We start from the raw sequence: 22,453 nt of genomic DNA on the forward strand, positions 1-22,453 counted from the left end.
AGGCACAGATCTCATGAGAGCTCACTCACTATCGTGAGAACAGCATGGAGGAGCCACCCCCATGATCTAATCTCCCCCCATGAGGTCCCACCCCCAACACGTGTGGATCACAACTCAAGATGTAATTTTGGGTGGGGACACAGCCAAACTGTATCACCTATGACCCAGCAATTTCCTCCTAGGTATTCCTTTTTTTTGGAGATGGAGTCTTGCTCTGTCGCCCAGGATAGAGTGCAGTGGCACAATCTTGGCTCACTGCAAGCTCTGCCTCCCAGGTTCACACCATTCTGCTGCTTCAGTCTCCCAAGTAGCTGGGACCACAGGTGCCCACCACCATGCCCGCTAATTTTTTGTATTTTTGGTAGAGACGGGGTTTCACCGTGTTAGCCAGGATGGTCTCGATCTCCTGACCTTGTGATCTATTTGCTTCGGCCTTCCAAAGTACTGGGATTACAGGCATGAGCCACCATGCCTGACCCCTCGTAGGTATTCCTTTAAGACATCTGTAAGCTTATATCCACAGAAAGACTTATGTTCAATGCCAGAGTATCTTTATTCATAATAACTTAAAAATGAAAACAACCCAAGTATCCATCAATAGAAAAATAAATAAACAAATGGCCATATAATGGAATCAAAAGGAAATTACTAATTCATGCAACAACATGGATGAATCTCAAAGGGCTGAGTGAAAGAAGCATTACACAAAAGAGCACATACTATTCGATTTATATAAAGTCCTAGGAAGGTGAAAATCATCTATGAGTTAAAAAATGGTTCAAAGAGTGGTCACATACTACAATGGGAATTATCTGGGAAGGAGTATAAGAGAACTTTCTGGGGTGATAATATCCTAAAACAAGACAGATTGGGGTTAATGTGTATTAGTCAAAAGTCACCAAGTGGTATGTATGAGATTATTGCGTTTTACTCTGTAAATTTCACCTTTAAGAAAGTAAACAAATATTGAGTTCTAGTTAATGATACTCATACTGAAATATCTAGAGGGAATTGTATTGATGTCTTCAACTTATGAAATATACCTAAAAAATTAGATGGTTAAGCCAGGCATGTCGGCTCACACCTGTAATCCGAGCACTTTGGGAGGCCAAAGTAGGCAGATCACTCGAGTCCAGGAGTTCAAGATCAGCTTGGGCAACGATATCGTGTCTCTACAAAAATTACAAAAAATTAGCTGGGCATGGTGGCATGTGCCTATAGTTCCAGCTACTCAGGAGGCTGAGGTGGGAAGATCATCTGAACCCAGGGAGATCGAGTATGCAGTGAGGTGTAATCACACCACTGCACTTCAGCCTGGGTGACAAAGTGAGACCCTGTCTCAAAAAAAAAAAAAAAAAAAAAAAAGATGGTTGGAGAGATAGACACATAATAAAGCAAATATAAAAAATGTTAACTGTAGAACTAAGCCTTGAGAATATGAATGTTTATGACATAACTCTTTCACTTTTCTGTTTAAAATGTTTTCATAAGATCTTAGAAAATTATTATTGTGTGCTGAAGAAATGTAGTTGGAAGGAATATGGGAGAGCATCCAGAAGTGATATAAATCACCAGGTTTCATAGCAGACCTCCCCTTGACCTCACTCCTAGTTTCACAGAATAGCATAAGCTGTCTCCTATAAATTATGCTTTGGGCAATGTTTCCCTACCTCCTATAAAAAGCTCTCTCAGTAGTTCAATGCTTTGTCTAAAAAACTCCATAGAAATTCATTCTTCTAAGTTAAATTTAACCCTTTTATACCTTGTAGTCTATTAAAATTCAATTACCAAAGTCCCATTTCCAGCATGAAGAGTGAGGAGCTACATAGATCCATTCCCCCAAAGAAACGGGCAAAAATCATTTTGAAAACAATCATTTAAAAGCTCTGGAAATGGTCCTAGGGGCATATGACAAATGAAGAAACATTTGCTCAGGAAAATCTACTACAACTAGGTAAAAAAAAAAAAAAAGTGAAAATCAGTGGTTCTAACCAGGGCAATTAGGCAAGAAAAGGAAATAAAAGGCAGCCAAATTGGAAAAGAAGTAAAACTACATCTGTCTGCAGATGACTGAGCTTGTATCTAGGAAAGCCTAACTTAAGGAATACACTTTAAAACTATTCGAACTAATGAACAAGTTCAGCAGGGTTGCAGGATACAAAACTGATATACAAGAATCAGTTATATGCCTACATGATAACAATGAACAAACCAAAAATGAACATAAGAAAACAAGTGCATATGCAAAAGCATCAAAAAGATTAAAATGCTTAGGAATAAACGTAAGTCTCCCAAAATGCAAACCATACTCTGAGAACCAAAAATTATTTTAAAAAATAAAGACCTAAATAAATAGAAAAACTTCCCATATTTATAGACTGGAATATTTAACACTGTTGAGGTGGCATTATCTCCAAACTGATTTACACATTCAATGCAATTTTATCAGAATACATGCTGACTTCTCTGTAGAAACTGACAACCTTACTATAAAATTTATGTCGAATTGCGAGGGACCTAGAATAGCCAAAGTAATTTTTAAAAACAACAAAGATGGTGAACTCATGCCTAATTTCAAAACATACTACAAAGCAAAGACTACAGAACTGGCACATGAATAGACATATAAATCAGTGGAATACAATTGAGAGTCCAGAAATAAATCATGTGTCACGGTCAAGTGATTTTCAGCAAGAGTGCTAATATCACTCAGTGGAAAAGAAGAGCCTTTTCGACAAACACTGCTGGGAGAACTGGATAGCCACATACAAAATAATAAATTTAGATCCTTACATCATATACAAAAAAAATCAACTCAAAGTAGATGTAAAACTTAAATGTACACACCAAAACTATAAAACTCTTAGAAAGAAATACAGGAATAAATCTTTATGACCTCAGGTTCAGCAACCCATTCTTAGTCATGACACCAAAGGCTCAAAAAAATAGATAAATTGGACTTCGTCAAAATAAAAAACTTCTGTGCATGAAAGATACCATCAAGAAAGTGAAAAACAACCCACAGAATGGGATAAAATATTTTCAAATCATTTATCTGATAAGGGATTTATAGCCAGCATAAATAAATTACAGCTCAATAATAAAAAGACAAATAACATAATTTTAAAATGGGCAAAGATCTGAACAGACATTTTTCAAAGGAAGATATACAAATGAGCAATAAGCATATGAAAAGTTGAATGTTATTAATCATTAGGGAAATGTAAATCAAAATCACAGTGAAACATCACTTCAAACCTATGAGAATGGTTATAATTTTTTTTAAAAAAGGAAAACAGTGCTGGCAAAGATGTGAATAAATCAGAACCCCCATACACTGTTGGTGGGATATAACACAGTACAGTCACTTTGGAAATTAGTTTGGCAGTTCCTCATGTAGTTACAGAGTTACTGTATGACCCACAAATTCTACTCCTAGATATATACCTAACAGAAATGCAAACAACCCAAATTGAATGACAAATGTGATCTATCCATACACTAAAATATTATTGGACCATAAAAAGGAATAAAGTACTGATACATGTACAATATGGATGAACTTTGAAAATAATATGCAAAGTGAAAGAAGCCAGTCACAAAAGACCATATATTATATGATCTTATTTTATGATATATCCAGAATACACAATTCTGTAAAGACAGAAAGTAGATTAGCGGTTACTTAGGCCTGGGAAGAGGGGGAAGGGAGATAAAAGGATAAAAGGATGATAGCTAAAGGGTTACGTGTTTCTTTTTGAGGTGATAAAAATGTTCTTAAACTAACTGTGGTGATTTGGTATATCTATGAATATACTAAAAAGCCACTTAATTTTGTAGTATGAATGGGTAAATTGTATAATATATGAATTACATCCCAATAAAAGCTGTAAAAAAATGCAATTCCCTCTGGAAAGGGAATGCATCCTTAATTAATCCAATGGCTTTTCAATTGGGAGCTATCTGACAAGAAGTTTCAACTAATTAACTTGGAATAACAGGATTCAGAATGGTTACATTTTCTGAAGAATTTGCACAGCTCAGAAAGGAGAAACCTAGATAGGACATGTAGGCAGAAAAGAGAAGAGCAAAATCAGCATGACCTCCAGGCAAAGAGGTACTAAGGAAGGTAAAATTCCATCACTGACAAATACTGCATACTTCACTACTTGGCCTATAACTAAACAGTTCAGAATTCCCATCCTTGTCAAATAAGGATATTATAGCCTTTAGTAACTTCTGAAGAGAGCTTTCTATTTTGAGAAGATAACTAATGTACAAATGGCCTCTCTTCTGGCAGAAATAACCTGCCCTGGAAACTAGTAGTAGAAGGGAAAATGTTATAATATTCTGAAGAAGAAAATGCCAGCATTTAACCTGTCTTTAATCCTTCTACTAGATCTCCAGCTGTGTCTTATCTAAAACATAGGAATCCAGAAATCCAGTATGGAGTTATCTTTTTTTAGTGTAATATATTTTCCTTTCAGAATTGTGGAGCCCAAAGCACATGGAATAGTCCATTTTGGTGCAACAAGGCAAGAAAAAGAAATATAAGGCATAGAAATTGTTAAGTAGTATAACTATATTTGCAGATGAAATAATTATCTATGTAGAAAGCCCTATGGAATATACTGAAAAAAGCTACTAGAACTGGTAAGTGAGTTCAGCAAAGCTGCAGGATAAAAGGCCAATATACAAAAATCAGTTGTATTTCTATAAACTAACAAGGAATTATCAGAAATTATACTTTTAAAAATATCACTAACAATAGCATGAAAAAATGTGAAATCTTTATAGACAAATCTGATAAAAGATATGCAAGATCCACACACTAAACAAAACATTGGTTATATGTTCCTTCCATTCAGTCAATAACATTGTCATTTATTTGGGATCTACAATGGCCCTAGAACTCTTAGCCAAATTCACTAAAACCGTTAAATATATTTTATATTATTATTATTCCCATTTCAAGGGTGAAGAAACTAAGATTTTAACAAATTGAATAATATTCCTAAAAACAAAGAGCCAATAAACCTGTATCTCAGACTCAGATTTGCATAGCCCTGTGGCTCAAATATTGCATGGGACGTATATACACTGAAAAGATTATTTGTTGTCTGTTTGAAATTGAAATTTAACTGGGTGCCCTGCATTTTTATTTGCTAAATCTGGTAACTCTATGTATCAGTCAAGTATGGGCTGTGGATGGCCTCACTCCTTAGGACTCTAAACTTGCATAGTAAGTTTTAAACAAATGAAACTATACCCAGCGTTTGGGTCCTGAGACCTTCCATAGGCTGTTTCCCAATCTGATTCACTGGAAAAGGCCAACTCATTCTTCAAAATCCAGGTCAACTAACTTCTTTCACCCCAGGCATGGACGGCCATTCCCACTTGTGTCCTTCCCACATATACACTTTGTACATACCTTTACTATTGCACACTCTACAGTGTTTTAATTATTGTGGTTAATACTATACCTGGTAGAATCAGTATAAATAAGGTTTCATGTGTAAATTAACAAATAAATGAATGAATAAAAATCACAAAACATTCCTGAAAGAAACTGAAGATGACCTAAATAAATGGAGGGATATATCATGTTCATAGATCAGAAGACTCAATATAGGTTGAACATCCCTAATCCAAAAATCCAAAATACTCCAAGATATGAAATTTTTTGACTGCCAGCATGATACCACAAGTAGCGAATTCCACACCTGACCTCTTTTGATGGGTGATAGTCAAAATGCAGGTACACTAGACAGTTTATTCAGAGTACCCAAGGGAAAGAAAAGACTCTCCCAGTTCCCTTCAGCTGTGTGATATCTTTTCTGACCACGTCCAGGTTACTCCACCAAGTACACCCACAAAGGGTCATAAAATGGCACCCATGCAGCCCAGACACATGAACAACAGTAACAAATAAAGTATGTTGTACAAGAACCTTCATTCAAAACACAGAATTGTAGAGAGAAACTAGAAGCCTTCCATTGTTTGTTGTTACTGTTGTTTAACAACTGAAGCAGGTATTCTGGTGATGCCACTGTTCTGCTTAGTTACCCTGAACACATTCTTCTTCACTGTATTAACAGTATAGCATACTTTTCACTGTGAAGTGCTAATATGTAAATAAGTATAAGAAAATGATTGCTTGTTTGTAGCATGTAAATTCAGAGTCAGGAATGATGATGATGCCAAACAGCTACAGATTGTCCACATGAGTGCCTGAAATAGTGACACCTTTGCTTTCTGATGGTTAAATGTACAAAAACTTATTTTGTGTACAAAATTATCAAAAATATTGTATAAAATTACTTCAGATAAGTGTATAAGGTGTATATGAAACATGAATGAATTCTGTGTATAGATTTCAGTCTTATTCTCAAGATATCTCATGTCTATGCAAATATTCACAAATCCAAGAAAATATGAAACCCACAACACTTCTGGTCCCAAGCATTTTGGATGAGAAATAGTCAATCTGTATTGTTAAGATGGCAATTCTCCCCAAATTGATCTATAGAATGAAACACAATCCCAAACAAAATGTCAGCAGCCCTTTTGTAAAAATTGGTAAGCTGATTCTAATATTTATATGGAATATAAAAGACTGCATAACCAAACAAATTTGAAAAAAGAACAGAGGTTGGAGGACTTACACTCTCTGATTCAAGACCTATAATAAAGCTTACAGTAAATAAGACACTATGGTATTGGCATAAAAATAGACAAGTAAGTGGAACAGAATGAAGAGTGCAGAAATGGATCCACCATATATGAACAATGATTTTCAACAAAGGTACAAAAGCATGAAAGGATAATCTTTTTTAACAAATGGTATTGGAACAAGTAGCTCTGCATATACAAAATATTAACTTTGATCCGTATGCCACAATCAAAAATTAAAGCAGATCACAGATCTACATCTAGAACCTAAAAACTGTAAAAATTCTACAGGAAAAGACTGAGAAAGAAAACACTTTGTGATCTTGGGTTATGTAAACTAAGATCAAAAACTAAAAGGATGCTCCCCCAAAAAGCCTGATAAATTTGACTTTATCAAGTGTTAAAACTTCTGCTCCTTAAAAGACATCGTTAAGAAAATAGAAAAGGCAAGCTACAGATGGCGAGAAAAATGTACGCAAAATATATGTTTGACAAAGAACTTACATTTAGAACACATTAAGAACTATTACAGCTCAATAATAGACAAGCAACCCATTTTTTAATGGGCAAAATATTCAAATAGACTCCTCACAAAAAAAAATATATAAATGACAAATAATTATGTTAAAAATGTGCTCAAAACTGTTAGTCATAAGCAGTTAAGAAAATGCAAATTAAAACCACAATAAGATATACATCCACTCCAATGGCTAAAGTTAAAAAGACCAACTATACCAAGTGTTGTGAGGATGTGAGGAAAATGGGATCCTGCTACACTGTTGGTGACACAGTCATATTGGAAAACGTGGCAATTTACTGGAAAGTTAAACATATACCTATCATGTGACCCAGACGTTCCACTATTATTACTCAATAGAAATGAAAATATGTTCACGGAAAAACTTGTACCCAAATGATCATAATTTCTTTCCTTGTAATCAGTAATAACGAAAAACAACCCAAATATCCCATATTGTGGTATATCCGTAATATAGAATGCTACCCAACAATAAAAACTAACAAACTATTGATACACAAAAAACATGCATAAATTTCAAAATAATTACACTGAGTAAAAGAAACCAGACCAAAAAAAGAGTACATACCAAAAAGTGTGTGTGTGTGTGTGTATATATATATATGTATAGAAAATGCAAACTAATACATAGTGATAGAAAGCAAATTCATGGTTGCCTCAGTATTGGGGTAAGGAGAGGTAGTGAAGGAGGTGGGCATTATAAATGGTCATAAAGAAACGTTTAAGAGTGATTGATAGGTTTATTATCTTAACTATAAGATGGTTTCAAGGGTAAATTTGTCAAAACTAATGAAATAATATACTTTAAATATATGCAGGCTTTATTCCATTAAAATATACCTCAATAAAGCTATATTTTAAAAAGTCCAACAACAAATTTTTTTTAAAGAAAGAGAGGGGCATCCTAGTATGCTGTTTAATTTTACAAAACATAGGTTAAATACAATTGTGTCCTCCTTAGAAACACTTTTCAAATTTGTTACAAAAACTAGCAATTGATGCCAAATTCTGTATGAAGGAAAAATTGAGCAAATCATTAGACTGAATTGGCTTGGTAGAAAGAGCTAAGATCCTTAGTTGGACGTTGAATAACTCCCTCCCTCTAAATTGCAAGCATTTGGTGTTAAGGGCATAATACAATTATCTCTTCAAAATCAAGCGAGACCTATGTTGAAATACTCATTTATCTCAAATTTTAAAAACATAACAAATGAAATATTTATTCTTTACCATGACCAGTAACAGCTCTCTCAGCTATAATCTTGATGTCGTGTGCCAACCATCTTAGCTGTATGAGATCCCTTTTCAAGGATCCTATTCATAGCATCTGTATTTTAAAATCAATTATTCTAGGAATGCTTTATCTTTATTTTTGTCAGCTCCTTTTTCAACAGTATCTCTTGAATTTATAAAAACAAGAGCAAGTCAATCAAAAGTTATGACCAAATCCCTTACATGATTGGTTATTTCCTCTTCACTATTTAATCAGTTCCCAAAATACCAAGATATTTTTATTTAAAAATAATATAAAGTACAGTGAGACCCCATGTCTACTAAAAATACAAAAAAAATAAATAAATAAAACCTAGGTGCGGTGGCATGTGCCTATAATCCCAGCTACTCGGGAGGCTGAGGCAGGAGAATCACTTGAACCCAGGAAGTGGAGGATGTAGTGAGCCGAGATCATGCCACTGCACTCCAGCCTGGGTGACAGAATGAGAGTCTGTTCCAAAAAATGGTAACAATAAATAATAATAGTATAAAGTAAAAATCCAGGTGGTAGAAATCAAATATTGATAAATTAACTGTCATTCTCATTCACCTTCAGTTCCTTTATTCTCTTCCCACTGTCTTTGGAATTTTCCATTTCTGGCATATGGCCTATATTCAAAATGCCAGGTCTATGGATCTCCATTTAAAAAGCAAAAGGAAAGCTTATTGCACAGTAATGTTTGATAGCTCCCAAATACAATCAAGAAATAGAAATACACTCATAAAAAAGAGCTGCCAATATAATACATTGTACTACTTTAACAAACAAAAATATCAAATATATAAATATGTGTAATAGCTGGTATTATATTAAATTTTTATTGTGTTTTTAAAACTTTGATGAGAAGGGAAGAAGGGAAGGACAGGAAGAGGAAAATAAAGAAGATAAAGTAGCAGCTCAGACAGAAGGTTCATATAATCCAGTGCCTGGAGAATTCAGGCTCCATGAACATTTGTTGAATGAATTAATGAACAAATGCATGAATTTAAAAGCCTAATTTTACAATCACTTCATCATCTATCTCCACCTTGTTTACTAACATCACATCCATATTATGGCTTTTTATTGGTTCTTGAGCAGTAAAAAGCAAAGTTTGGGAATCCTTCAAATGTCTAAGGGATATACTAAGGTCAATTAAACAATGTTAGTAAATATATGAGAAACAGAATTGACTTACATAAAAAGTATGAGATCAAGAATACCGTTTAATTAAAGACAAAATAAAATGTGAGTTTCAGAAATGCCATCACTTTAGATGTAAAAAGTTTTATGTGTACCAACTAGAGAGCAACCTGCGTGAATCTGTAGAATATCTAAACTATAAAATATAGAAACTGATTATATTTGTGTATATAATAACTATTAATAAATACACAGGCATGTGAGTATACTTTGGTAGAGCTATTTTGTGGGTATACTTAGGCATTTACTGTAATGAAGAAGTAAAAATTAAAATTAATGTAGTCCAAAACATAAACTGGTATTTTTGAAGTGCTTAAAAAGATTTAAGACATTTCCTTTCTGAATATGTTATTGAAATTAATGAAAGACATCTTATTGTGACTGCCCTCATGTGAAAAAAGTTTCTTACATAATGCACCAAAAGCTACAAACTCAAATCATGAATGTTCTTCCTTTGGTTAAGTGCATGTCACTATTAAATGATACTATTGCCTTTGTTGGAGGGCACTGGAAAAAAAAAATACCTCCTCTCTTAATGTAAACTGTTCTCTGAAGTTACATTAGCACTATATTCTTAGCAGTAGAAAGGTAGTTTTGGCTTAGTCCTGTCTAAATTATCATAAACTTTAATTTACAATGTTACCTAACAAATGATTAAACTATGTTTGAATTTCATTATGGAGCTGAAGGATTTGGATGTTTGCTTACCTCGTACTTTAAAATACTTCACATGATTTGCCACAGCCTCTGTAACACTTTCATCTGGGCAGATTTTTACTCCATTAGGAAACAGAATAGATCTCCGCCTTCTGAGTAACCACTGTCTTTCAGTTTCTCTGAGGTCCAGAGGCTGTTTCTTTTTGGTAGCTAGAGAAAGGTCTGTTGATTCTTCAGGCAGGAGAAAAGAAACTGCACTCTTGGGTTCTTGGATCTCCTCTAAAGATAAGTAGGTTTGTGCTACAGAATGAAAGTATAGTCAAGTCTTCTGATAATGAAGATACAGTACAAAAGGTAACAACTAAAGAAAAACTGACGCTTGTGCTACATTAAGATATAGAAGCCAATGCCCAAATCATAGGCAGGCAGGCATATCTAAGGAAAAGAGGAGTGAAGCATTCAATCTTTTTCCATTTAACTCCCACTCCTTTCATTCAAGATTGTTATCAAAATCAAGTAAATACACATCCAATTTCAACAAAATAAAAAAAGGTCTAAACCAGAAATTACTAATGAGGAGGGAAAACCAAAATTATTGGAGATATTTTAAAACAGTTTAAATGAAGCAATATCAAGGATTAATAAAGTAGTATTTGATTCAATTTCTTGCAGCAATCATATCAAATAATGTTATTTTTGAAGAGCATATACTATAAACATGGAAAGATAAAAACAAATGCAGATTTTTAAATACCTGTTAACGATGAAAAGTCTCCTCCTATCAGGACAAATATCAAAATACCCAGAGAAATCTTCCCAAAAAGAGGAAACATAATCATTTGGGCCAAAACCAAAGGAATGAGGAGAGGACAAAATCCTTAACTGAGTGTCCAAATCCTCGAAACTTCCAATAACAAAGAGTTATAGGAAAGACTTAACATTTAAAAGTCTATGTTTGCGAATGAACAACCACTTCAAAACCATTATAAATTAGCGTAAAGAAAAATGGTTGCCCTTTCGAAGTAGCTGTCACTTCTTTTCTGAAATAACCAGCATGCTATAAAAGCTGGTGAGATAAGCTAATTAGAACAGATGGAGAGAGACAATTTCTTTTTTCTAATCTAGCTAAGCTCTTTACTAACACTCTCCTTGCCTTTAACAAGCAGTCCACTAAGAATAATGGTATAGACTGACTATACCTACCTACTTCAATACAGAGCTACATACAAATTTAGTTTTTGTAATGAAACTACTCTCTTGCAAATTTCCTTCCTTAGAAAAATCACTTACTCTGTCTCCTTCCTTTCCTATAAAATGGAATAGAAATAGTAAACTCATGGTAGAGCTAATGTGAGGATTAAATTAACTAATTAACTAATTTGATCTTCACATTTCTTAGAATAGTGCCCAGAACATACTAAGCACTTAATATAAATGATAGCTGTGCGATAACTTTGTTGTTTAATTTGTCATTAAATGTGAGACCCAGTGTGTTTATCTATATGAGGAACTCTTAACCAAGAAAAGATTTTCTCTGCAGATGAAATTCTCTATATTAGAACAGTTTTTTAAATCAAATAAACCTAGTAGAAAGCAATTCATCAGAATATCTGTGGAAGCTAGGATTTACTATCAAATAGCAATGAGATTATATTTTATTTCATGTTATCTCTGGGAAAATCCTCTTAAAAAAAAAAAGCGTATTGTAAAGATCTAAACCACATTTCTCTTGAGAATCCTTGACTAATTGTGTTAGCTAAATCACCCTCAATGTTATTTTATGCTTTAGGAAAAGCTCAACTATATTTTTTCAATACAGCCTCAAATAAACCACATTTTCAGCCTTTATAAAAGCTAACAAACCTAAATGACCATTAAATACATGTGCATAGTTGCATTTGCAAAATACTGGTAAGTTTATAAGAAACTTACTTGCCAAATTTATTGTATGGTAGGAGAAAAAAAGCCAAAAATTGTATTAGCTAAGTCAAAGTTTAATCTTAAGAAAAGCTTCATACTGACAATTCAGAACAAGGGACAACTCTTAGGTAACAAATATTAGTTGGAAATTATTCTTTTTGATGGCCTTGACCAAAAAGTTTAAAAAACTGAGAATCATAGTAATCTAGAAAGATTCCTGTATTTAGACTGAGTAAACCTGGGCTCAAATCCTGGTTTTATCACTTACTATTTGATTTTGGTAAATAACCTAAGCTCTTCAAGCTGGTTTACTCACCAAAGAAATTACACGTGATAATCTCTACCTGTATCACAGGGTCATTGTCAAGAATTAAGAGATATGAAAGTTCTCTGTAAACGTATGTATTTGTATTACTAGTAAACTTTGTAAACAGTAATTGTTTTGTATTACAAGTGTTCACAAAGTCCAAAGATGTTTCAAGCTTTGAAATTCTATTTTGTTCAAGCTCCAAAATGAATTTTCCATTAACTTATATTTCAAATAATTTACATAAAAACTTCTAAAACATGTATTATGTTCTATAAAATATAGTTGGTATAATTGTACTTCAAAAAAAGAAGTATAAGAAGTTAGATGGGTTCATTTGTTTCTAAATATAACCATTTTACAAATTCAATTTAACTTGACATTTATTTGTAACTTTGAACTGCATCATTCTTAGAGTAACTGTATCTATGATACAAAGCAGGTGATGCCTGCTATAAGTTTGTGTCATAGGAATCCAAAAGCAAGGGTAACTCTAATTAGAAAAAGAAAGGGGGTGGGGGGGAAGCAGGGGGTGGGTATTTCAGCTGCGCCTTGAATGGCCTACTTGGCATTTCAGTATTTCAGTGGGCAGAAGGATTGTTAGTGGGAAGAACTAAGAGTTAGGAAAGAAATCCCTGGTAGTGATCAATAAGGTGGAAAAGTACACTGTTTTATAAAGAAAATAGGAAGATATTTGCTAGAGCAGGATAAGAGCATACAGCAAATAGATTGGGAATGAAGGCTGAAAAGTTGAGATTGATTATGGAATACCTTCAAAGTTTTAGCAAGAATTTTGGATTTTTTTCCTACAGATGAAACAGATTATCTCTCTAATGTTTAATTACTCAAAAAATATATTCGTTGAGCTTTTATTTAAGGACATTCTTTTTAGGAAATATTTCAAAATCTCATAGGATGGTCCTTGAACCTTTTATGCTTCAAGAAATCTTAAGCATATGAGAAACTAAACATAAAACTCTGTGCTTTAGAGACAACAAATACAGATTCCTTCATCTAAACTTAATTACAAATCAGTCAAGGATCATTATTGACTCAACAAAATTTTCTGTGTTTACTATATGCTACTAAGATACTTAATGCCAGAAATGGAAAAATGCTTCCAGTCTCTGAGGAGCTTACAGTCTAAGGAGAAAAACGTGTATACAAATAATATAAAACAGTATTAGAGAAGTATATACGTATTGCTACAGGGGAGCAGGAGGGGGAATGAATTATTGTTTGAGTAGGTGTAGGGGTGGTAACATTTAAGTTCAATTTTGAAAAAATAAAGTTCACAAGAAGTGGTGAAAAGGTATGGAGGTACAATGTCACAACCCCCACTCCACACAAGCATCTGTAGTCTTGGGTTCAAAGTGACATTCACACTCATGGGACAACAGTCCAAAACGTGGCTCCACGCTTACTTTGTAGAGAAACACGGCACAGGAAACAGTGTTATAATAACAATTTCAAGTAAAGTACATCTTCATCTGGAGTCTTTATAGAAGCCCTGACTCTGATTTTTCCAGCCCCCAAGAACGATGCACTAAGTTGTAACAGAAGAGACTATCTGGGTGGGAGCAGGCCACAGAAGCAGACAGAAGCCTCATACACACAGAACTGTGCCTCTTAACAACGCATGGGCTAAGTTTCCAAATTTCCACAGGGACAAGCTTAGTTACAAGAGACCGCAGAGGGAAGTACCTAAATGCATGAACGAATAATTTTATACAACTGCAAAAGTAGAGGACAATGGAAAGATGAGAATAGGATATAGGCTGGAACAAGATTAAGGATGGGTTCTATATGCCAAGTCTAAACCTATTTTTCCTCTTGGCATAAAATAAGTTGATTTCAAAAGGTATTAAACTTTTTTAAAGTCCTAATTAGGTGATTGGATATGATTTAAATAACTTTTTTTTTTTTCTTTTTTTTTTTTTGAGACGGAGTCTCGCTCTGTCGCCCAGGGATCTCCTCATTCTTTTGGGGTGCAGTGGCACGATATTGCTTACCACAAGCTCCGCCTCCCAGGTTCACGCCATTCTCCTGCCTCAGCCTCCCTAGTAGCTGAGACTACAGGCGCCCGCCACCACGCCTGGCTAATTTTTTCTATTTTTTTCTTTTTGTAACATCCTAGGAGCTGTGAATTTAAAATAATATTATCTTCTCTAGGAAGGCTTGCTTTGTTCACTAACAGCCCTCTCTCTGCCTCTCTACCGCCTCACACACACACATACACACACACACACACACACACACCCCCCTCTAGGCTGAGCTCCCTCCTGCATTCCCAAAGCAACTCTATGGTTGTTCTCACCAGAAAATATTTAAAATGTTCACATGTCCATAAATGACTCAGGAACAAAAGATATCATTCACTTTTTGTGCCTAGCAAAATGCCTGCTAGTATTAGATGCTAAAATAATTTCCCTGAACTGAAATGACACTCAAATAAACTATATGCTTATTAAACTATGAAGAAAAATTAATATAAGCATCAATTTCACGATATACACAGAGCAGCATACAACTGGAAATTTATTTCTAAGAGTAACTCATGTTTCTTAAGTAAAAAAATTACACCTCAATTTAATGAATTGGAAATACGTTTAATATAAAACATTGATATCCTCAAAACATTATTTGCACATTAATTTAGGAAAATGAATTTTAAACAATCTTCAAAACATGATAAAGGACAGTGGTATCTTTGAAAAACATACAAACAAAAACGTTAAAAAATCACAAGATGACTTATAGACTTGCTTTCCCAAAATTAGATGTACAAAACAATAGTCACCTTTAAAAGTACCCCCCAACACACACAAACTGGGAATGAAATACGTAATTATAGCCATCTTTATATGAAATATCCAAAAGACAAATATCTTTAATAATATAAAGATAGTGACAAAATCAAAAGCTAAGAATACTGAGGCTTAACTGACAACCTCAATTCATATGATTTTGAAATAAAATGTTCAGACTTTCTAGCTTTATCTTAAATTGCCTTTGCTTCACTGCTTTACATAGTTATAATGTAAATCTAAGAGATGCTTAAAACAGATTAAAATAATATTGTTAAAAAACATTTTTCTTATCTGAGAAAATACAATATAATCATATCTCCCTCAAAATACTCCTGATAACATTAGAAAGTTCTGAGGTGCTTAATCATACACAATGCCACCATTATCACATGAATTCAGAACTGTTACCTGAATATTTAATAAAAAATTAAGTTCCATGAGGATCATAAGTCTCTAAGAGCTACAATTTAAAAATATAAAAGCAGTAAGAGCAATCTGGCTTTGCAAATGAATACTGGGTAAATTGAGCTATAAAATTATATATTTAATTCTAACCATTAATAAATAGGACTGAGGGTATTCTTTGTTAAAGTTATGAGGACACCAATTTTATCTTCTATATTACAGAAACTATACATAAATTCCGTGATAATGTAAGAGTGAATATTTATATAGCAGTACCTCAAGTTGAGCTATATGGATAATTTTTTAAAAACTATTTTGCACAGGTAAAATTTTTTGTTTCAGATTTTACCCTGAACAAATGAACTAAATTATAGGATGCTCACATATGACATCAAAAGAAATGAAAAAAAAAAAAAAAATAGAACAGAGTAATCGCATTTAGCAATTGAGAATAATAAGCTGCACTTTAAAAGAGCAAATTTTTATAATCTTCCTAACATTAAGAATGTCTTTTTGTTACATACAGAAGGGATGCCATAAATGGCATTTTCTGAAGCCTTGATACTAAATTCTTTTTTTAAAAATACACAGTATTCATACTGCATGCTTGAGCTGCAAAGAATAGAATTACAATATGATGTGACTTGCCAACAAATTTGACAAGCACTGGGGCTGGCACCAGGGAGGCTTCCACTCCCCTCAACACCCAGTCATACGGAAGTACAGATCACGTAAGTTTTATTATCTACAAAACATTCCCATATTACATATGCTATTGCATAATCCAAGCATATTTACTCAGAAAAATATGAAATATTTATAAAATTTTAATTTATATCTAATAAGTTTATCTTTATCACCCCCATTCCCACTCCATTTTTAAGATCCCAACAATTCTAATAATATATCCTATGTATTTTAAATAATGTTCCAATGACTTATTATAAAACTACTCCAAGTTATTTTCTTCTCTGTGAGCTGGCTAACACAAATGCTGGTAAGAGGCTTTCCAGTAATCTTAGAGAACATCTGTGTCATGTTTGTACAGATTAACTAGCTACTGCTGCCCTTCTGTTGCTGTAAATGAAGTTTCAAGATGAGCTCTCGAATATCTTCCCGTTTGGTCTTTATTACATGACGAGGAAACCATTTCTCCAAATGAATTGGAAGTTCAAAATTAACAATAGGATCCTAATGAGAGGAAAAAAAGAGTGCAATCACTTTAGCAGCATAATTTCAGATTTGTTTTAACTTCATTTTTATAAGAAATGACAAATTGCTAACTTTTTAAAAATAACAATTATATTAAGATATAATTCACATAATACAATTCACCAATAGCATATAATTGAGCATTTTTAGTATATTCACAGTGTAACTACTTCCACAATCAATTTTACAACATTTTTATCAAATTGCTAACTTCTAAATATCAAAATTAAATACTCTGTTCTGCTACAATGTATGTTTAAGTGAATTAGCACAAACAGAATTGGTAAATAAAGAATGATTCAGAATGAAGTTGGTTTTATCACAACTTTTCCCAACATGTTAAGATTTTGAAATATTAAAGAGAAAGCCTTAGTAGTTAATGAAAAATCTCAGATTAAAAATGGAAAATCCTGCAAAGTGCCTTCTTTCAGTGTAAGAAATAGCTGACTTATGGCTTCAAGAATCACTACTGTTTCAATGATGTTAAGCTTAACCAGGAAATCGCAAATTGCAACCACAGGACGTTTTCCCCGTGTTTAAAAAAAAAAAAATTCTGAAAAGGGCTATCCTTAGCATATGTTTATAAACTTGATAAAATTATTAGAAATCAGAGGTAAGAAGGACTTACATCTTGAAGAAGGAATTAAGAGCCCAGGGTACATGGCTGAAAGGATGGACTGACTGTGAGTCCAGGAGCAAATGCTAGTGGAAATTTACTGTGCCAATATTTTTATTAGAAGTAATATTATTTTTATTAGGGCTTACTTATAAAGTCCCATAGGTTTTGAGCAATCTGCCTTAAGCCCATGTTTTAAATCTAAGCTATCTTATATTAGTGCACCAAATTTACAAAACACGAGGCTTAGATTTTTGAGGGTTTTCCCAGGAATCTTACATGGTGCTTCATCCTGTATTAGATGTATATTCTATTGACTGGGCTATATAAAGTAGAATTATGTAACAAACAAACTCGGAATACATTATGTAATAAGGCAATCTGGATATTTGAAACACAAAATCACATCTATTTGGAAAGGCTATGAGAGGGCCAGAACCTGACACCCGATGATGAAGTTCTAGTGTAGAATAAAAAAGGGAGGAAAAAAACCAACATAATAGATATTTAATGATTTCCAAAATGTGTACTGTATTTTACTATATATTATCCTTCCTCTCTCATATTAAAGACATCAAAAAGTTGCAGCTGCATATTATAACTCTCATGCTTTCTAAGTACCGTTAAGCATCCTCCAAGCCGACTTCTGGTCAAAGACATCCTGCTACTAGACCCATCTTCGTAAATAATGAAGTAATGAGCTGACAGTTCAAAAAGCAAAGAGTGATTTCTTGCTATTTAAAATTTCATTTTTAATACTGCTACAGTTCCTACAAAGTCTCTGTGAACTAGAAAATAACACCTATGTTTGTCATTGTACTTCTCCAGCTATAGTTTTCTGAGCTTCTTGAATAAACAGATCTTTCCATTTTAGAAAATTTTATTTAAAATACTGTCTCTGCCCTATTCTCTTTCTCTCCAATCTTGCTGGGACTCCAGTAACATGTAAATTATACCTTTCAAACAGTAAATTATACTGTGTCATATTTGTCTCTTAAGCTCTGTTCTCTTCTTTACATTCTTTTTTCTCTCTGGGCTATCGCTGGATACTTTATTGTCCTTTAATTTCACTAATCCTGTCTTCTACTGTATCTAGTCCTCTATTAAACTCGTCCAATAAGTTCTTAATTTCAGATATGTCATTACACATCTTCAGCTCTAGAACATCTATTTGATTTTTTCTTTTTTTTTTGTATACTCCATGTCTTCATCCATTTTGTTTCATCTTTGGCTTTATCTTCTCTAACCTATTAATCAAATCATTTTAAAGTTCTTATCTGCTAATTACAGTATCTGGATCAACTGTGGTTCTATTTCTTTCTCTTTAAAAAAAATCTTGATTACCTGTAACATTGACCTGCCTCTTTGCTCACCCAGTGATATAGTTTGGCTGTGCTCCCACCCAAATCTCATCTTGAATTGTAGTTCCTATAATCCCCACTGTGGTAGGGGGGACTTGGTAGGAGGTAACTGAATCATGGGGGCGGTTTCCCCCATGCTATTCTCATGATAGTAAGTTCTCACGAGATCTGATGGTTTTATAAGGGGCTTCCCACTTCGCTCAGCTCTCATTCTTCTCCTTGCTGCTATCATGTAAAAAAGGACATGTTTGCTTCCCCTTCCACCATGATCGTAAGTTTCCTGAGACCTCCCCAGCCATGCTGAAGTGTGAGACAATTAAACCTCTTTCCTTTATAAATTACCCAGTCTCAGGTATGTCTTTATTAGCAGCATGAGAACGGACTACTACACTCAGTAACTTGTGACTGCATGGTGGTAATCGTGAATTAGAAACTTATTCATAGCTTCACATACCTTGAAGAAGCTTTCCACATATTGCAATAAATATACTCCACAATCACTGCTATTGTCCTGTTTAGGAACTTTAGGGCATAGATCCACCATGTTTGTTTTGCTGAACTGACGATGAGTTTTTAGTTTAACTTCCCACTCTACCTCTAAATACCTGAAATGATCAACAAATAGAGTGACTAAAGCAGACATCTCCTTATCAGTATGCAACATTTTCACAAAGGCAGAAAAACATTTGTTGCCAGATGTGCTGTCTCAAGCCAAATTTCCAGACTGAATTTTACCAGTGCAACCTACATTTTGAGGCTCTCAAGCGCTACTTTAAAGAAAATATGTAATGTGATTTTCAAACTAAAAGCTAGACTTTTTTCAACAACTCAACTTTCACAACTCAACAAAGTAAACTAGGAAATCATTTTAAAAGTTTCATTAGTTTTTTTCAAGTACTATAGTAAATTACAAAATTACACATACATACATACACATAATGATACAAATGTGAAAGAGTTCCTACTTTTTTCTAAAGTGGTACTTTTGATAATCAATGCAATGCTTCTTTGTAAAACTATACTTTCTGTTCAATTATGAATACAAATTCTGAATTTACCTTTAATATAATCCTTTAGAAATATTAATACTTGAATATCAACAGAATTAAAGATATTACTGATTAAATTTATAAGGCTTGTTGAAATAGATAATAAAATATAATTCCTAATATAGTCTTTTCAATAATTCTGAAGGTAACTTCAAAATTATTGAGGATTTAGGTAACAGACTGAATGGTAAAACTGTCATTACTTACTCTCGTAAATTCTGAACTGTGTTTTGTACAGAAGCAGCTTTCAAGGAGTCTAGTATAAGAATACATGGCCTATGAAAAGCAAAGGACAAAATCAAGATTTACATACTTGTATACAAAGTATATCTAAATACCTCAAAAAACTGTATTATTTATTACAGCATGTACCTACCTTTTACACATTTTCTTTGGTACTGACATATTCGACTCGGTATTCTGAAATAACAAAAATTTTTATGACTGCAATTAAAGCTATTTTGAATAACTTACTATTCAGTTACTCCTTTAAAGTGTTTCAAACTTTTTGAAATTAAAATGTCAAATAATAGTTATTTTCATCACCAAAAGTGAGCTAACTTTATTTTCCACAAATGTATTGATTTTATTATACTGCTAAAACAGTAGGCTATGTATTTTTCCATTCAGTCTCAAGTAGTTAAGGAGTTTTAACTTGTCCTAAAAAGCAATCTGGAGCTTTAATTACTTCCATTCCAAGTTATTATCTTAAGCAAAGATAAACAAGTTAATTTAACGTGTCTTTACATACATTCGCCAATTTATGATGTCAGTAGGGACACATTTCTTCCCTTTGAAGCATAAGATGCAGAACCTTAATCTCTATTAGGTTAAGATTATCCCTTTAACCTTAATCTATAAGGGAAAAGGGATGGGGAATTTTGTTTTGTTGGTGTTATTTGTTTTCTTCATAAGTTTGAGAAACCACAGATCAAACTTAAACAGATTTATTTAATGCAGACCTTCTCAATGCCTTTATTATTCTAATATACACAATGACTCTCTAAGACAGAAAGAGTATACAAAGTTTGCCCAACTTAATTGACCTTGGAATCCTGCTGATCATGAACTGTGTCTTAGAATGAATATCCAAACAAACTCAATTTGAGAAATCTGGCCCTAGAGGCAAGAAGGAACGCTCCTGTTTTGCCACTGTGACAGTAGGAAAGGAAACCTTCCTCCATAAGAAGTGACACTTCATATCAGTGACAGTAAAAACATAGGCCTGTGCCAGGGAGTCTGCTGCTATTTGTACACACACACACACACACAAATCATTAAATGGCAATCTTCATCAATTTAGAACACTGAACCTAGGCTATGCAGATCAGTTTGGAGCTCCAAATAAAGAAGAGTTAATGATAACTGTTTTAGCCTAAGGAGTTACACGGATTCACTTTGAGTCTACCTTGAATGATTTTTACAAAGAATTTTCTGGCAGGGCTCGGTGGCTCACGCCTCTAATCTCAGCACTTTGGGAGGCCCAGGCAGGCAGATCACCTGAGGTCAGGAGTGAGAGACAAGTCTGGCCAACATGGTGAAACCCCTTCTCTATTTAAAAAAAATATATACAAAAATTAGCCATGCATGTTGGTGGGCACCTGTGATCCCAGCTACTCGAGAAGCCGAGGCAGGAGAATCGCTTGAATCCAGGAGGGGGAGGTTGCAGTGAGCCGCAATCGTACCACTGCACTCCAGCCTGGGCGACAGCAAGACTCCATCACAAAAAAAAAAAAAAAAAAAAAAAAAAGGAAGAAAGAAAATAAAGTAGCATATACAACGTGCTTAAGAGAATTAATTACCTAAGTTCGAAAAATTACTGACATAAAAAAGAATAAAAGTAAATCTGATCCTTAGAAATTAGAAAAGTAGTTAACCAAGATGAACATCAGATAAACTACTAAATAATCTAGAAAGTTAAAGCAAGCTAAACAGATAAAAGAATAATAATGTATTTTGTTCTCTTCCCCAGTCCCACAAAAACTGCCAAGAATCACAAAGCAGCACAATCTAATGATGGGCCAGTATAGTCCACCTAGCTATGCTCTATTTTATAGATAACATTATTATATTCACGAGTTTTCTTCCTTCCCATCTGTGAAGAACACACTTACTTGGGAATCCTCTGCACTCAAAGACAGTGTCGAAGTAGTATGTAGATCATTATCTAGTTAGAAATAATTAAGCAATTATGAATGTTTATTGTATTTTTTATACAGGTAACTTAGAAAAGCTTAAAATTATAATTTTCATGCAGTTACTAGATGCACAGTAAAAATAATTCAGATTTAATTTTTTTCATGATCAATGTTATGAATAAAAGTCAATCAACAGATAAAACTGACAATGGTTGGCTGTTATCAAATAACAGGTAAACCCCAGAGCCATGATCTGAAATACCAGTTAGCTAGGCAAATTCTCTACAAAAAGATAATATTCAAAAACAGCTCA

The 22,453-nt window shown here is 33.6% G+C and overlaps 2 protein-coding genes across 8 annotated transcripts in view; both read right to left on the minus strand.

Moving 5' to 3' along the window:
• The window catches only part of IMPG2 (interphotoreceptor matrix proteoglycan 2), a 101,623-nt gene extending 88,943 nt beyond the window's left edge, over positions 1 to 12,680 (minus strand). Inside the window, exons 1-2 of the mRNA XM_038002433.2 lie at positions 11,077 to 12,680; positions 10,374 to 10,622 (exon numbers count right to left, since the gene is read on the minus strand). Of these exons, the coding sequence (XP_037858361.1) occupies positions 10,374 to 10,622; positions 11,077 to 11,161 (334 nt within the window). The 5' untranslated portion in view covers positions 11,162 to 12,680. The remainder of the gene's footprint in view (positions 1 to 10,373; positions 10,623 to 11,076) is intronic.
• Positions 12,681 to 15,050: 2,370 nt separating this feature from the next.
• The window catches only part of SENP7 (SUMO specific peptidase 7), a 192,239-nt gene continuing 184,836 nt past the window's right edge, over positions 15,051 to 22,453 (minus strand). For all 7 annotated transcript variants that reach the window (XM_007985973.3, XM_007985977.3, XM_007985976.3 and 4 more), the window contains 5 exons: positions 22,117 to 22,169; positions 20,379 to 20,422; positions 20,210 to 20,278; positions 19,408 to 19,558; positions 15,051 to 16,955 (listed from right to left, as the gene is read on the minus strand). In XM_007985973.3, coding sequence (XP_007984164.3) covers positions 16,818 to 16,955; positions 19,408 to 19,558; positions 20,210 to 20,278; positions 20,379 to 20,422; positions 22,117 to 22,169 — 455 coding nt within the window. In that variant the 3' untranslated portion in view covers positions 15,051 to 16,817. The remainder of the gene's footprint in view (positions 16,956 to 19,407; positions 19,559 to 20,209; positions 20,279 to 20,378; positions 20,423 to 22,116; positions 22,170 to 22,453) is intronic.

Source organism: Chlorocebus sabaeus, chromosome 22 (genome assembly GCF_047675955.1).
Source record: "Chlorocebus sabaeus isolate Y175 chromosome 22, mChlSab1.0.hap1, whole genome shotgun sequence".
In the NCBI taxonomy this organism is placed as follows: Eukaryota; Metazoa; Chordata; class Mammalia; order Primates; family Cercopithecidae; genus Chlorocebus; species Chlorocebus sabaeus.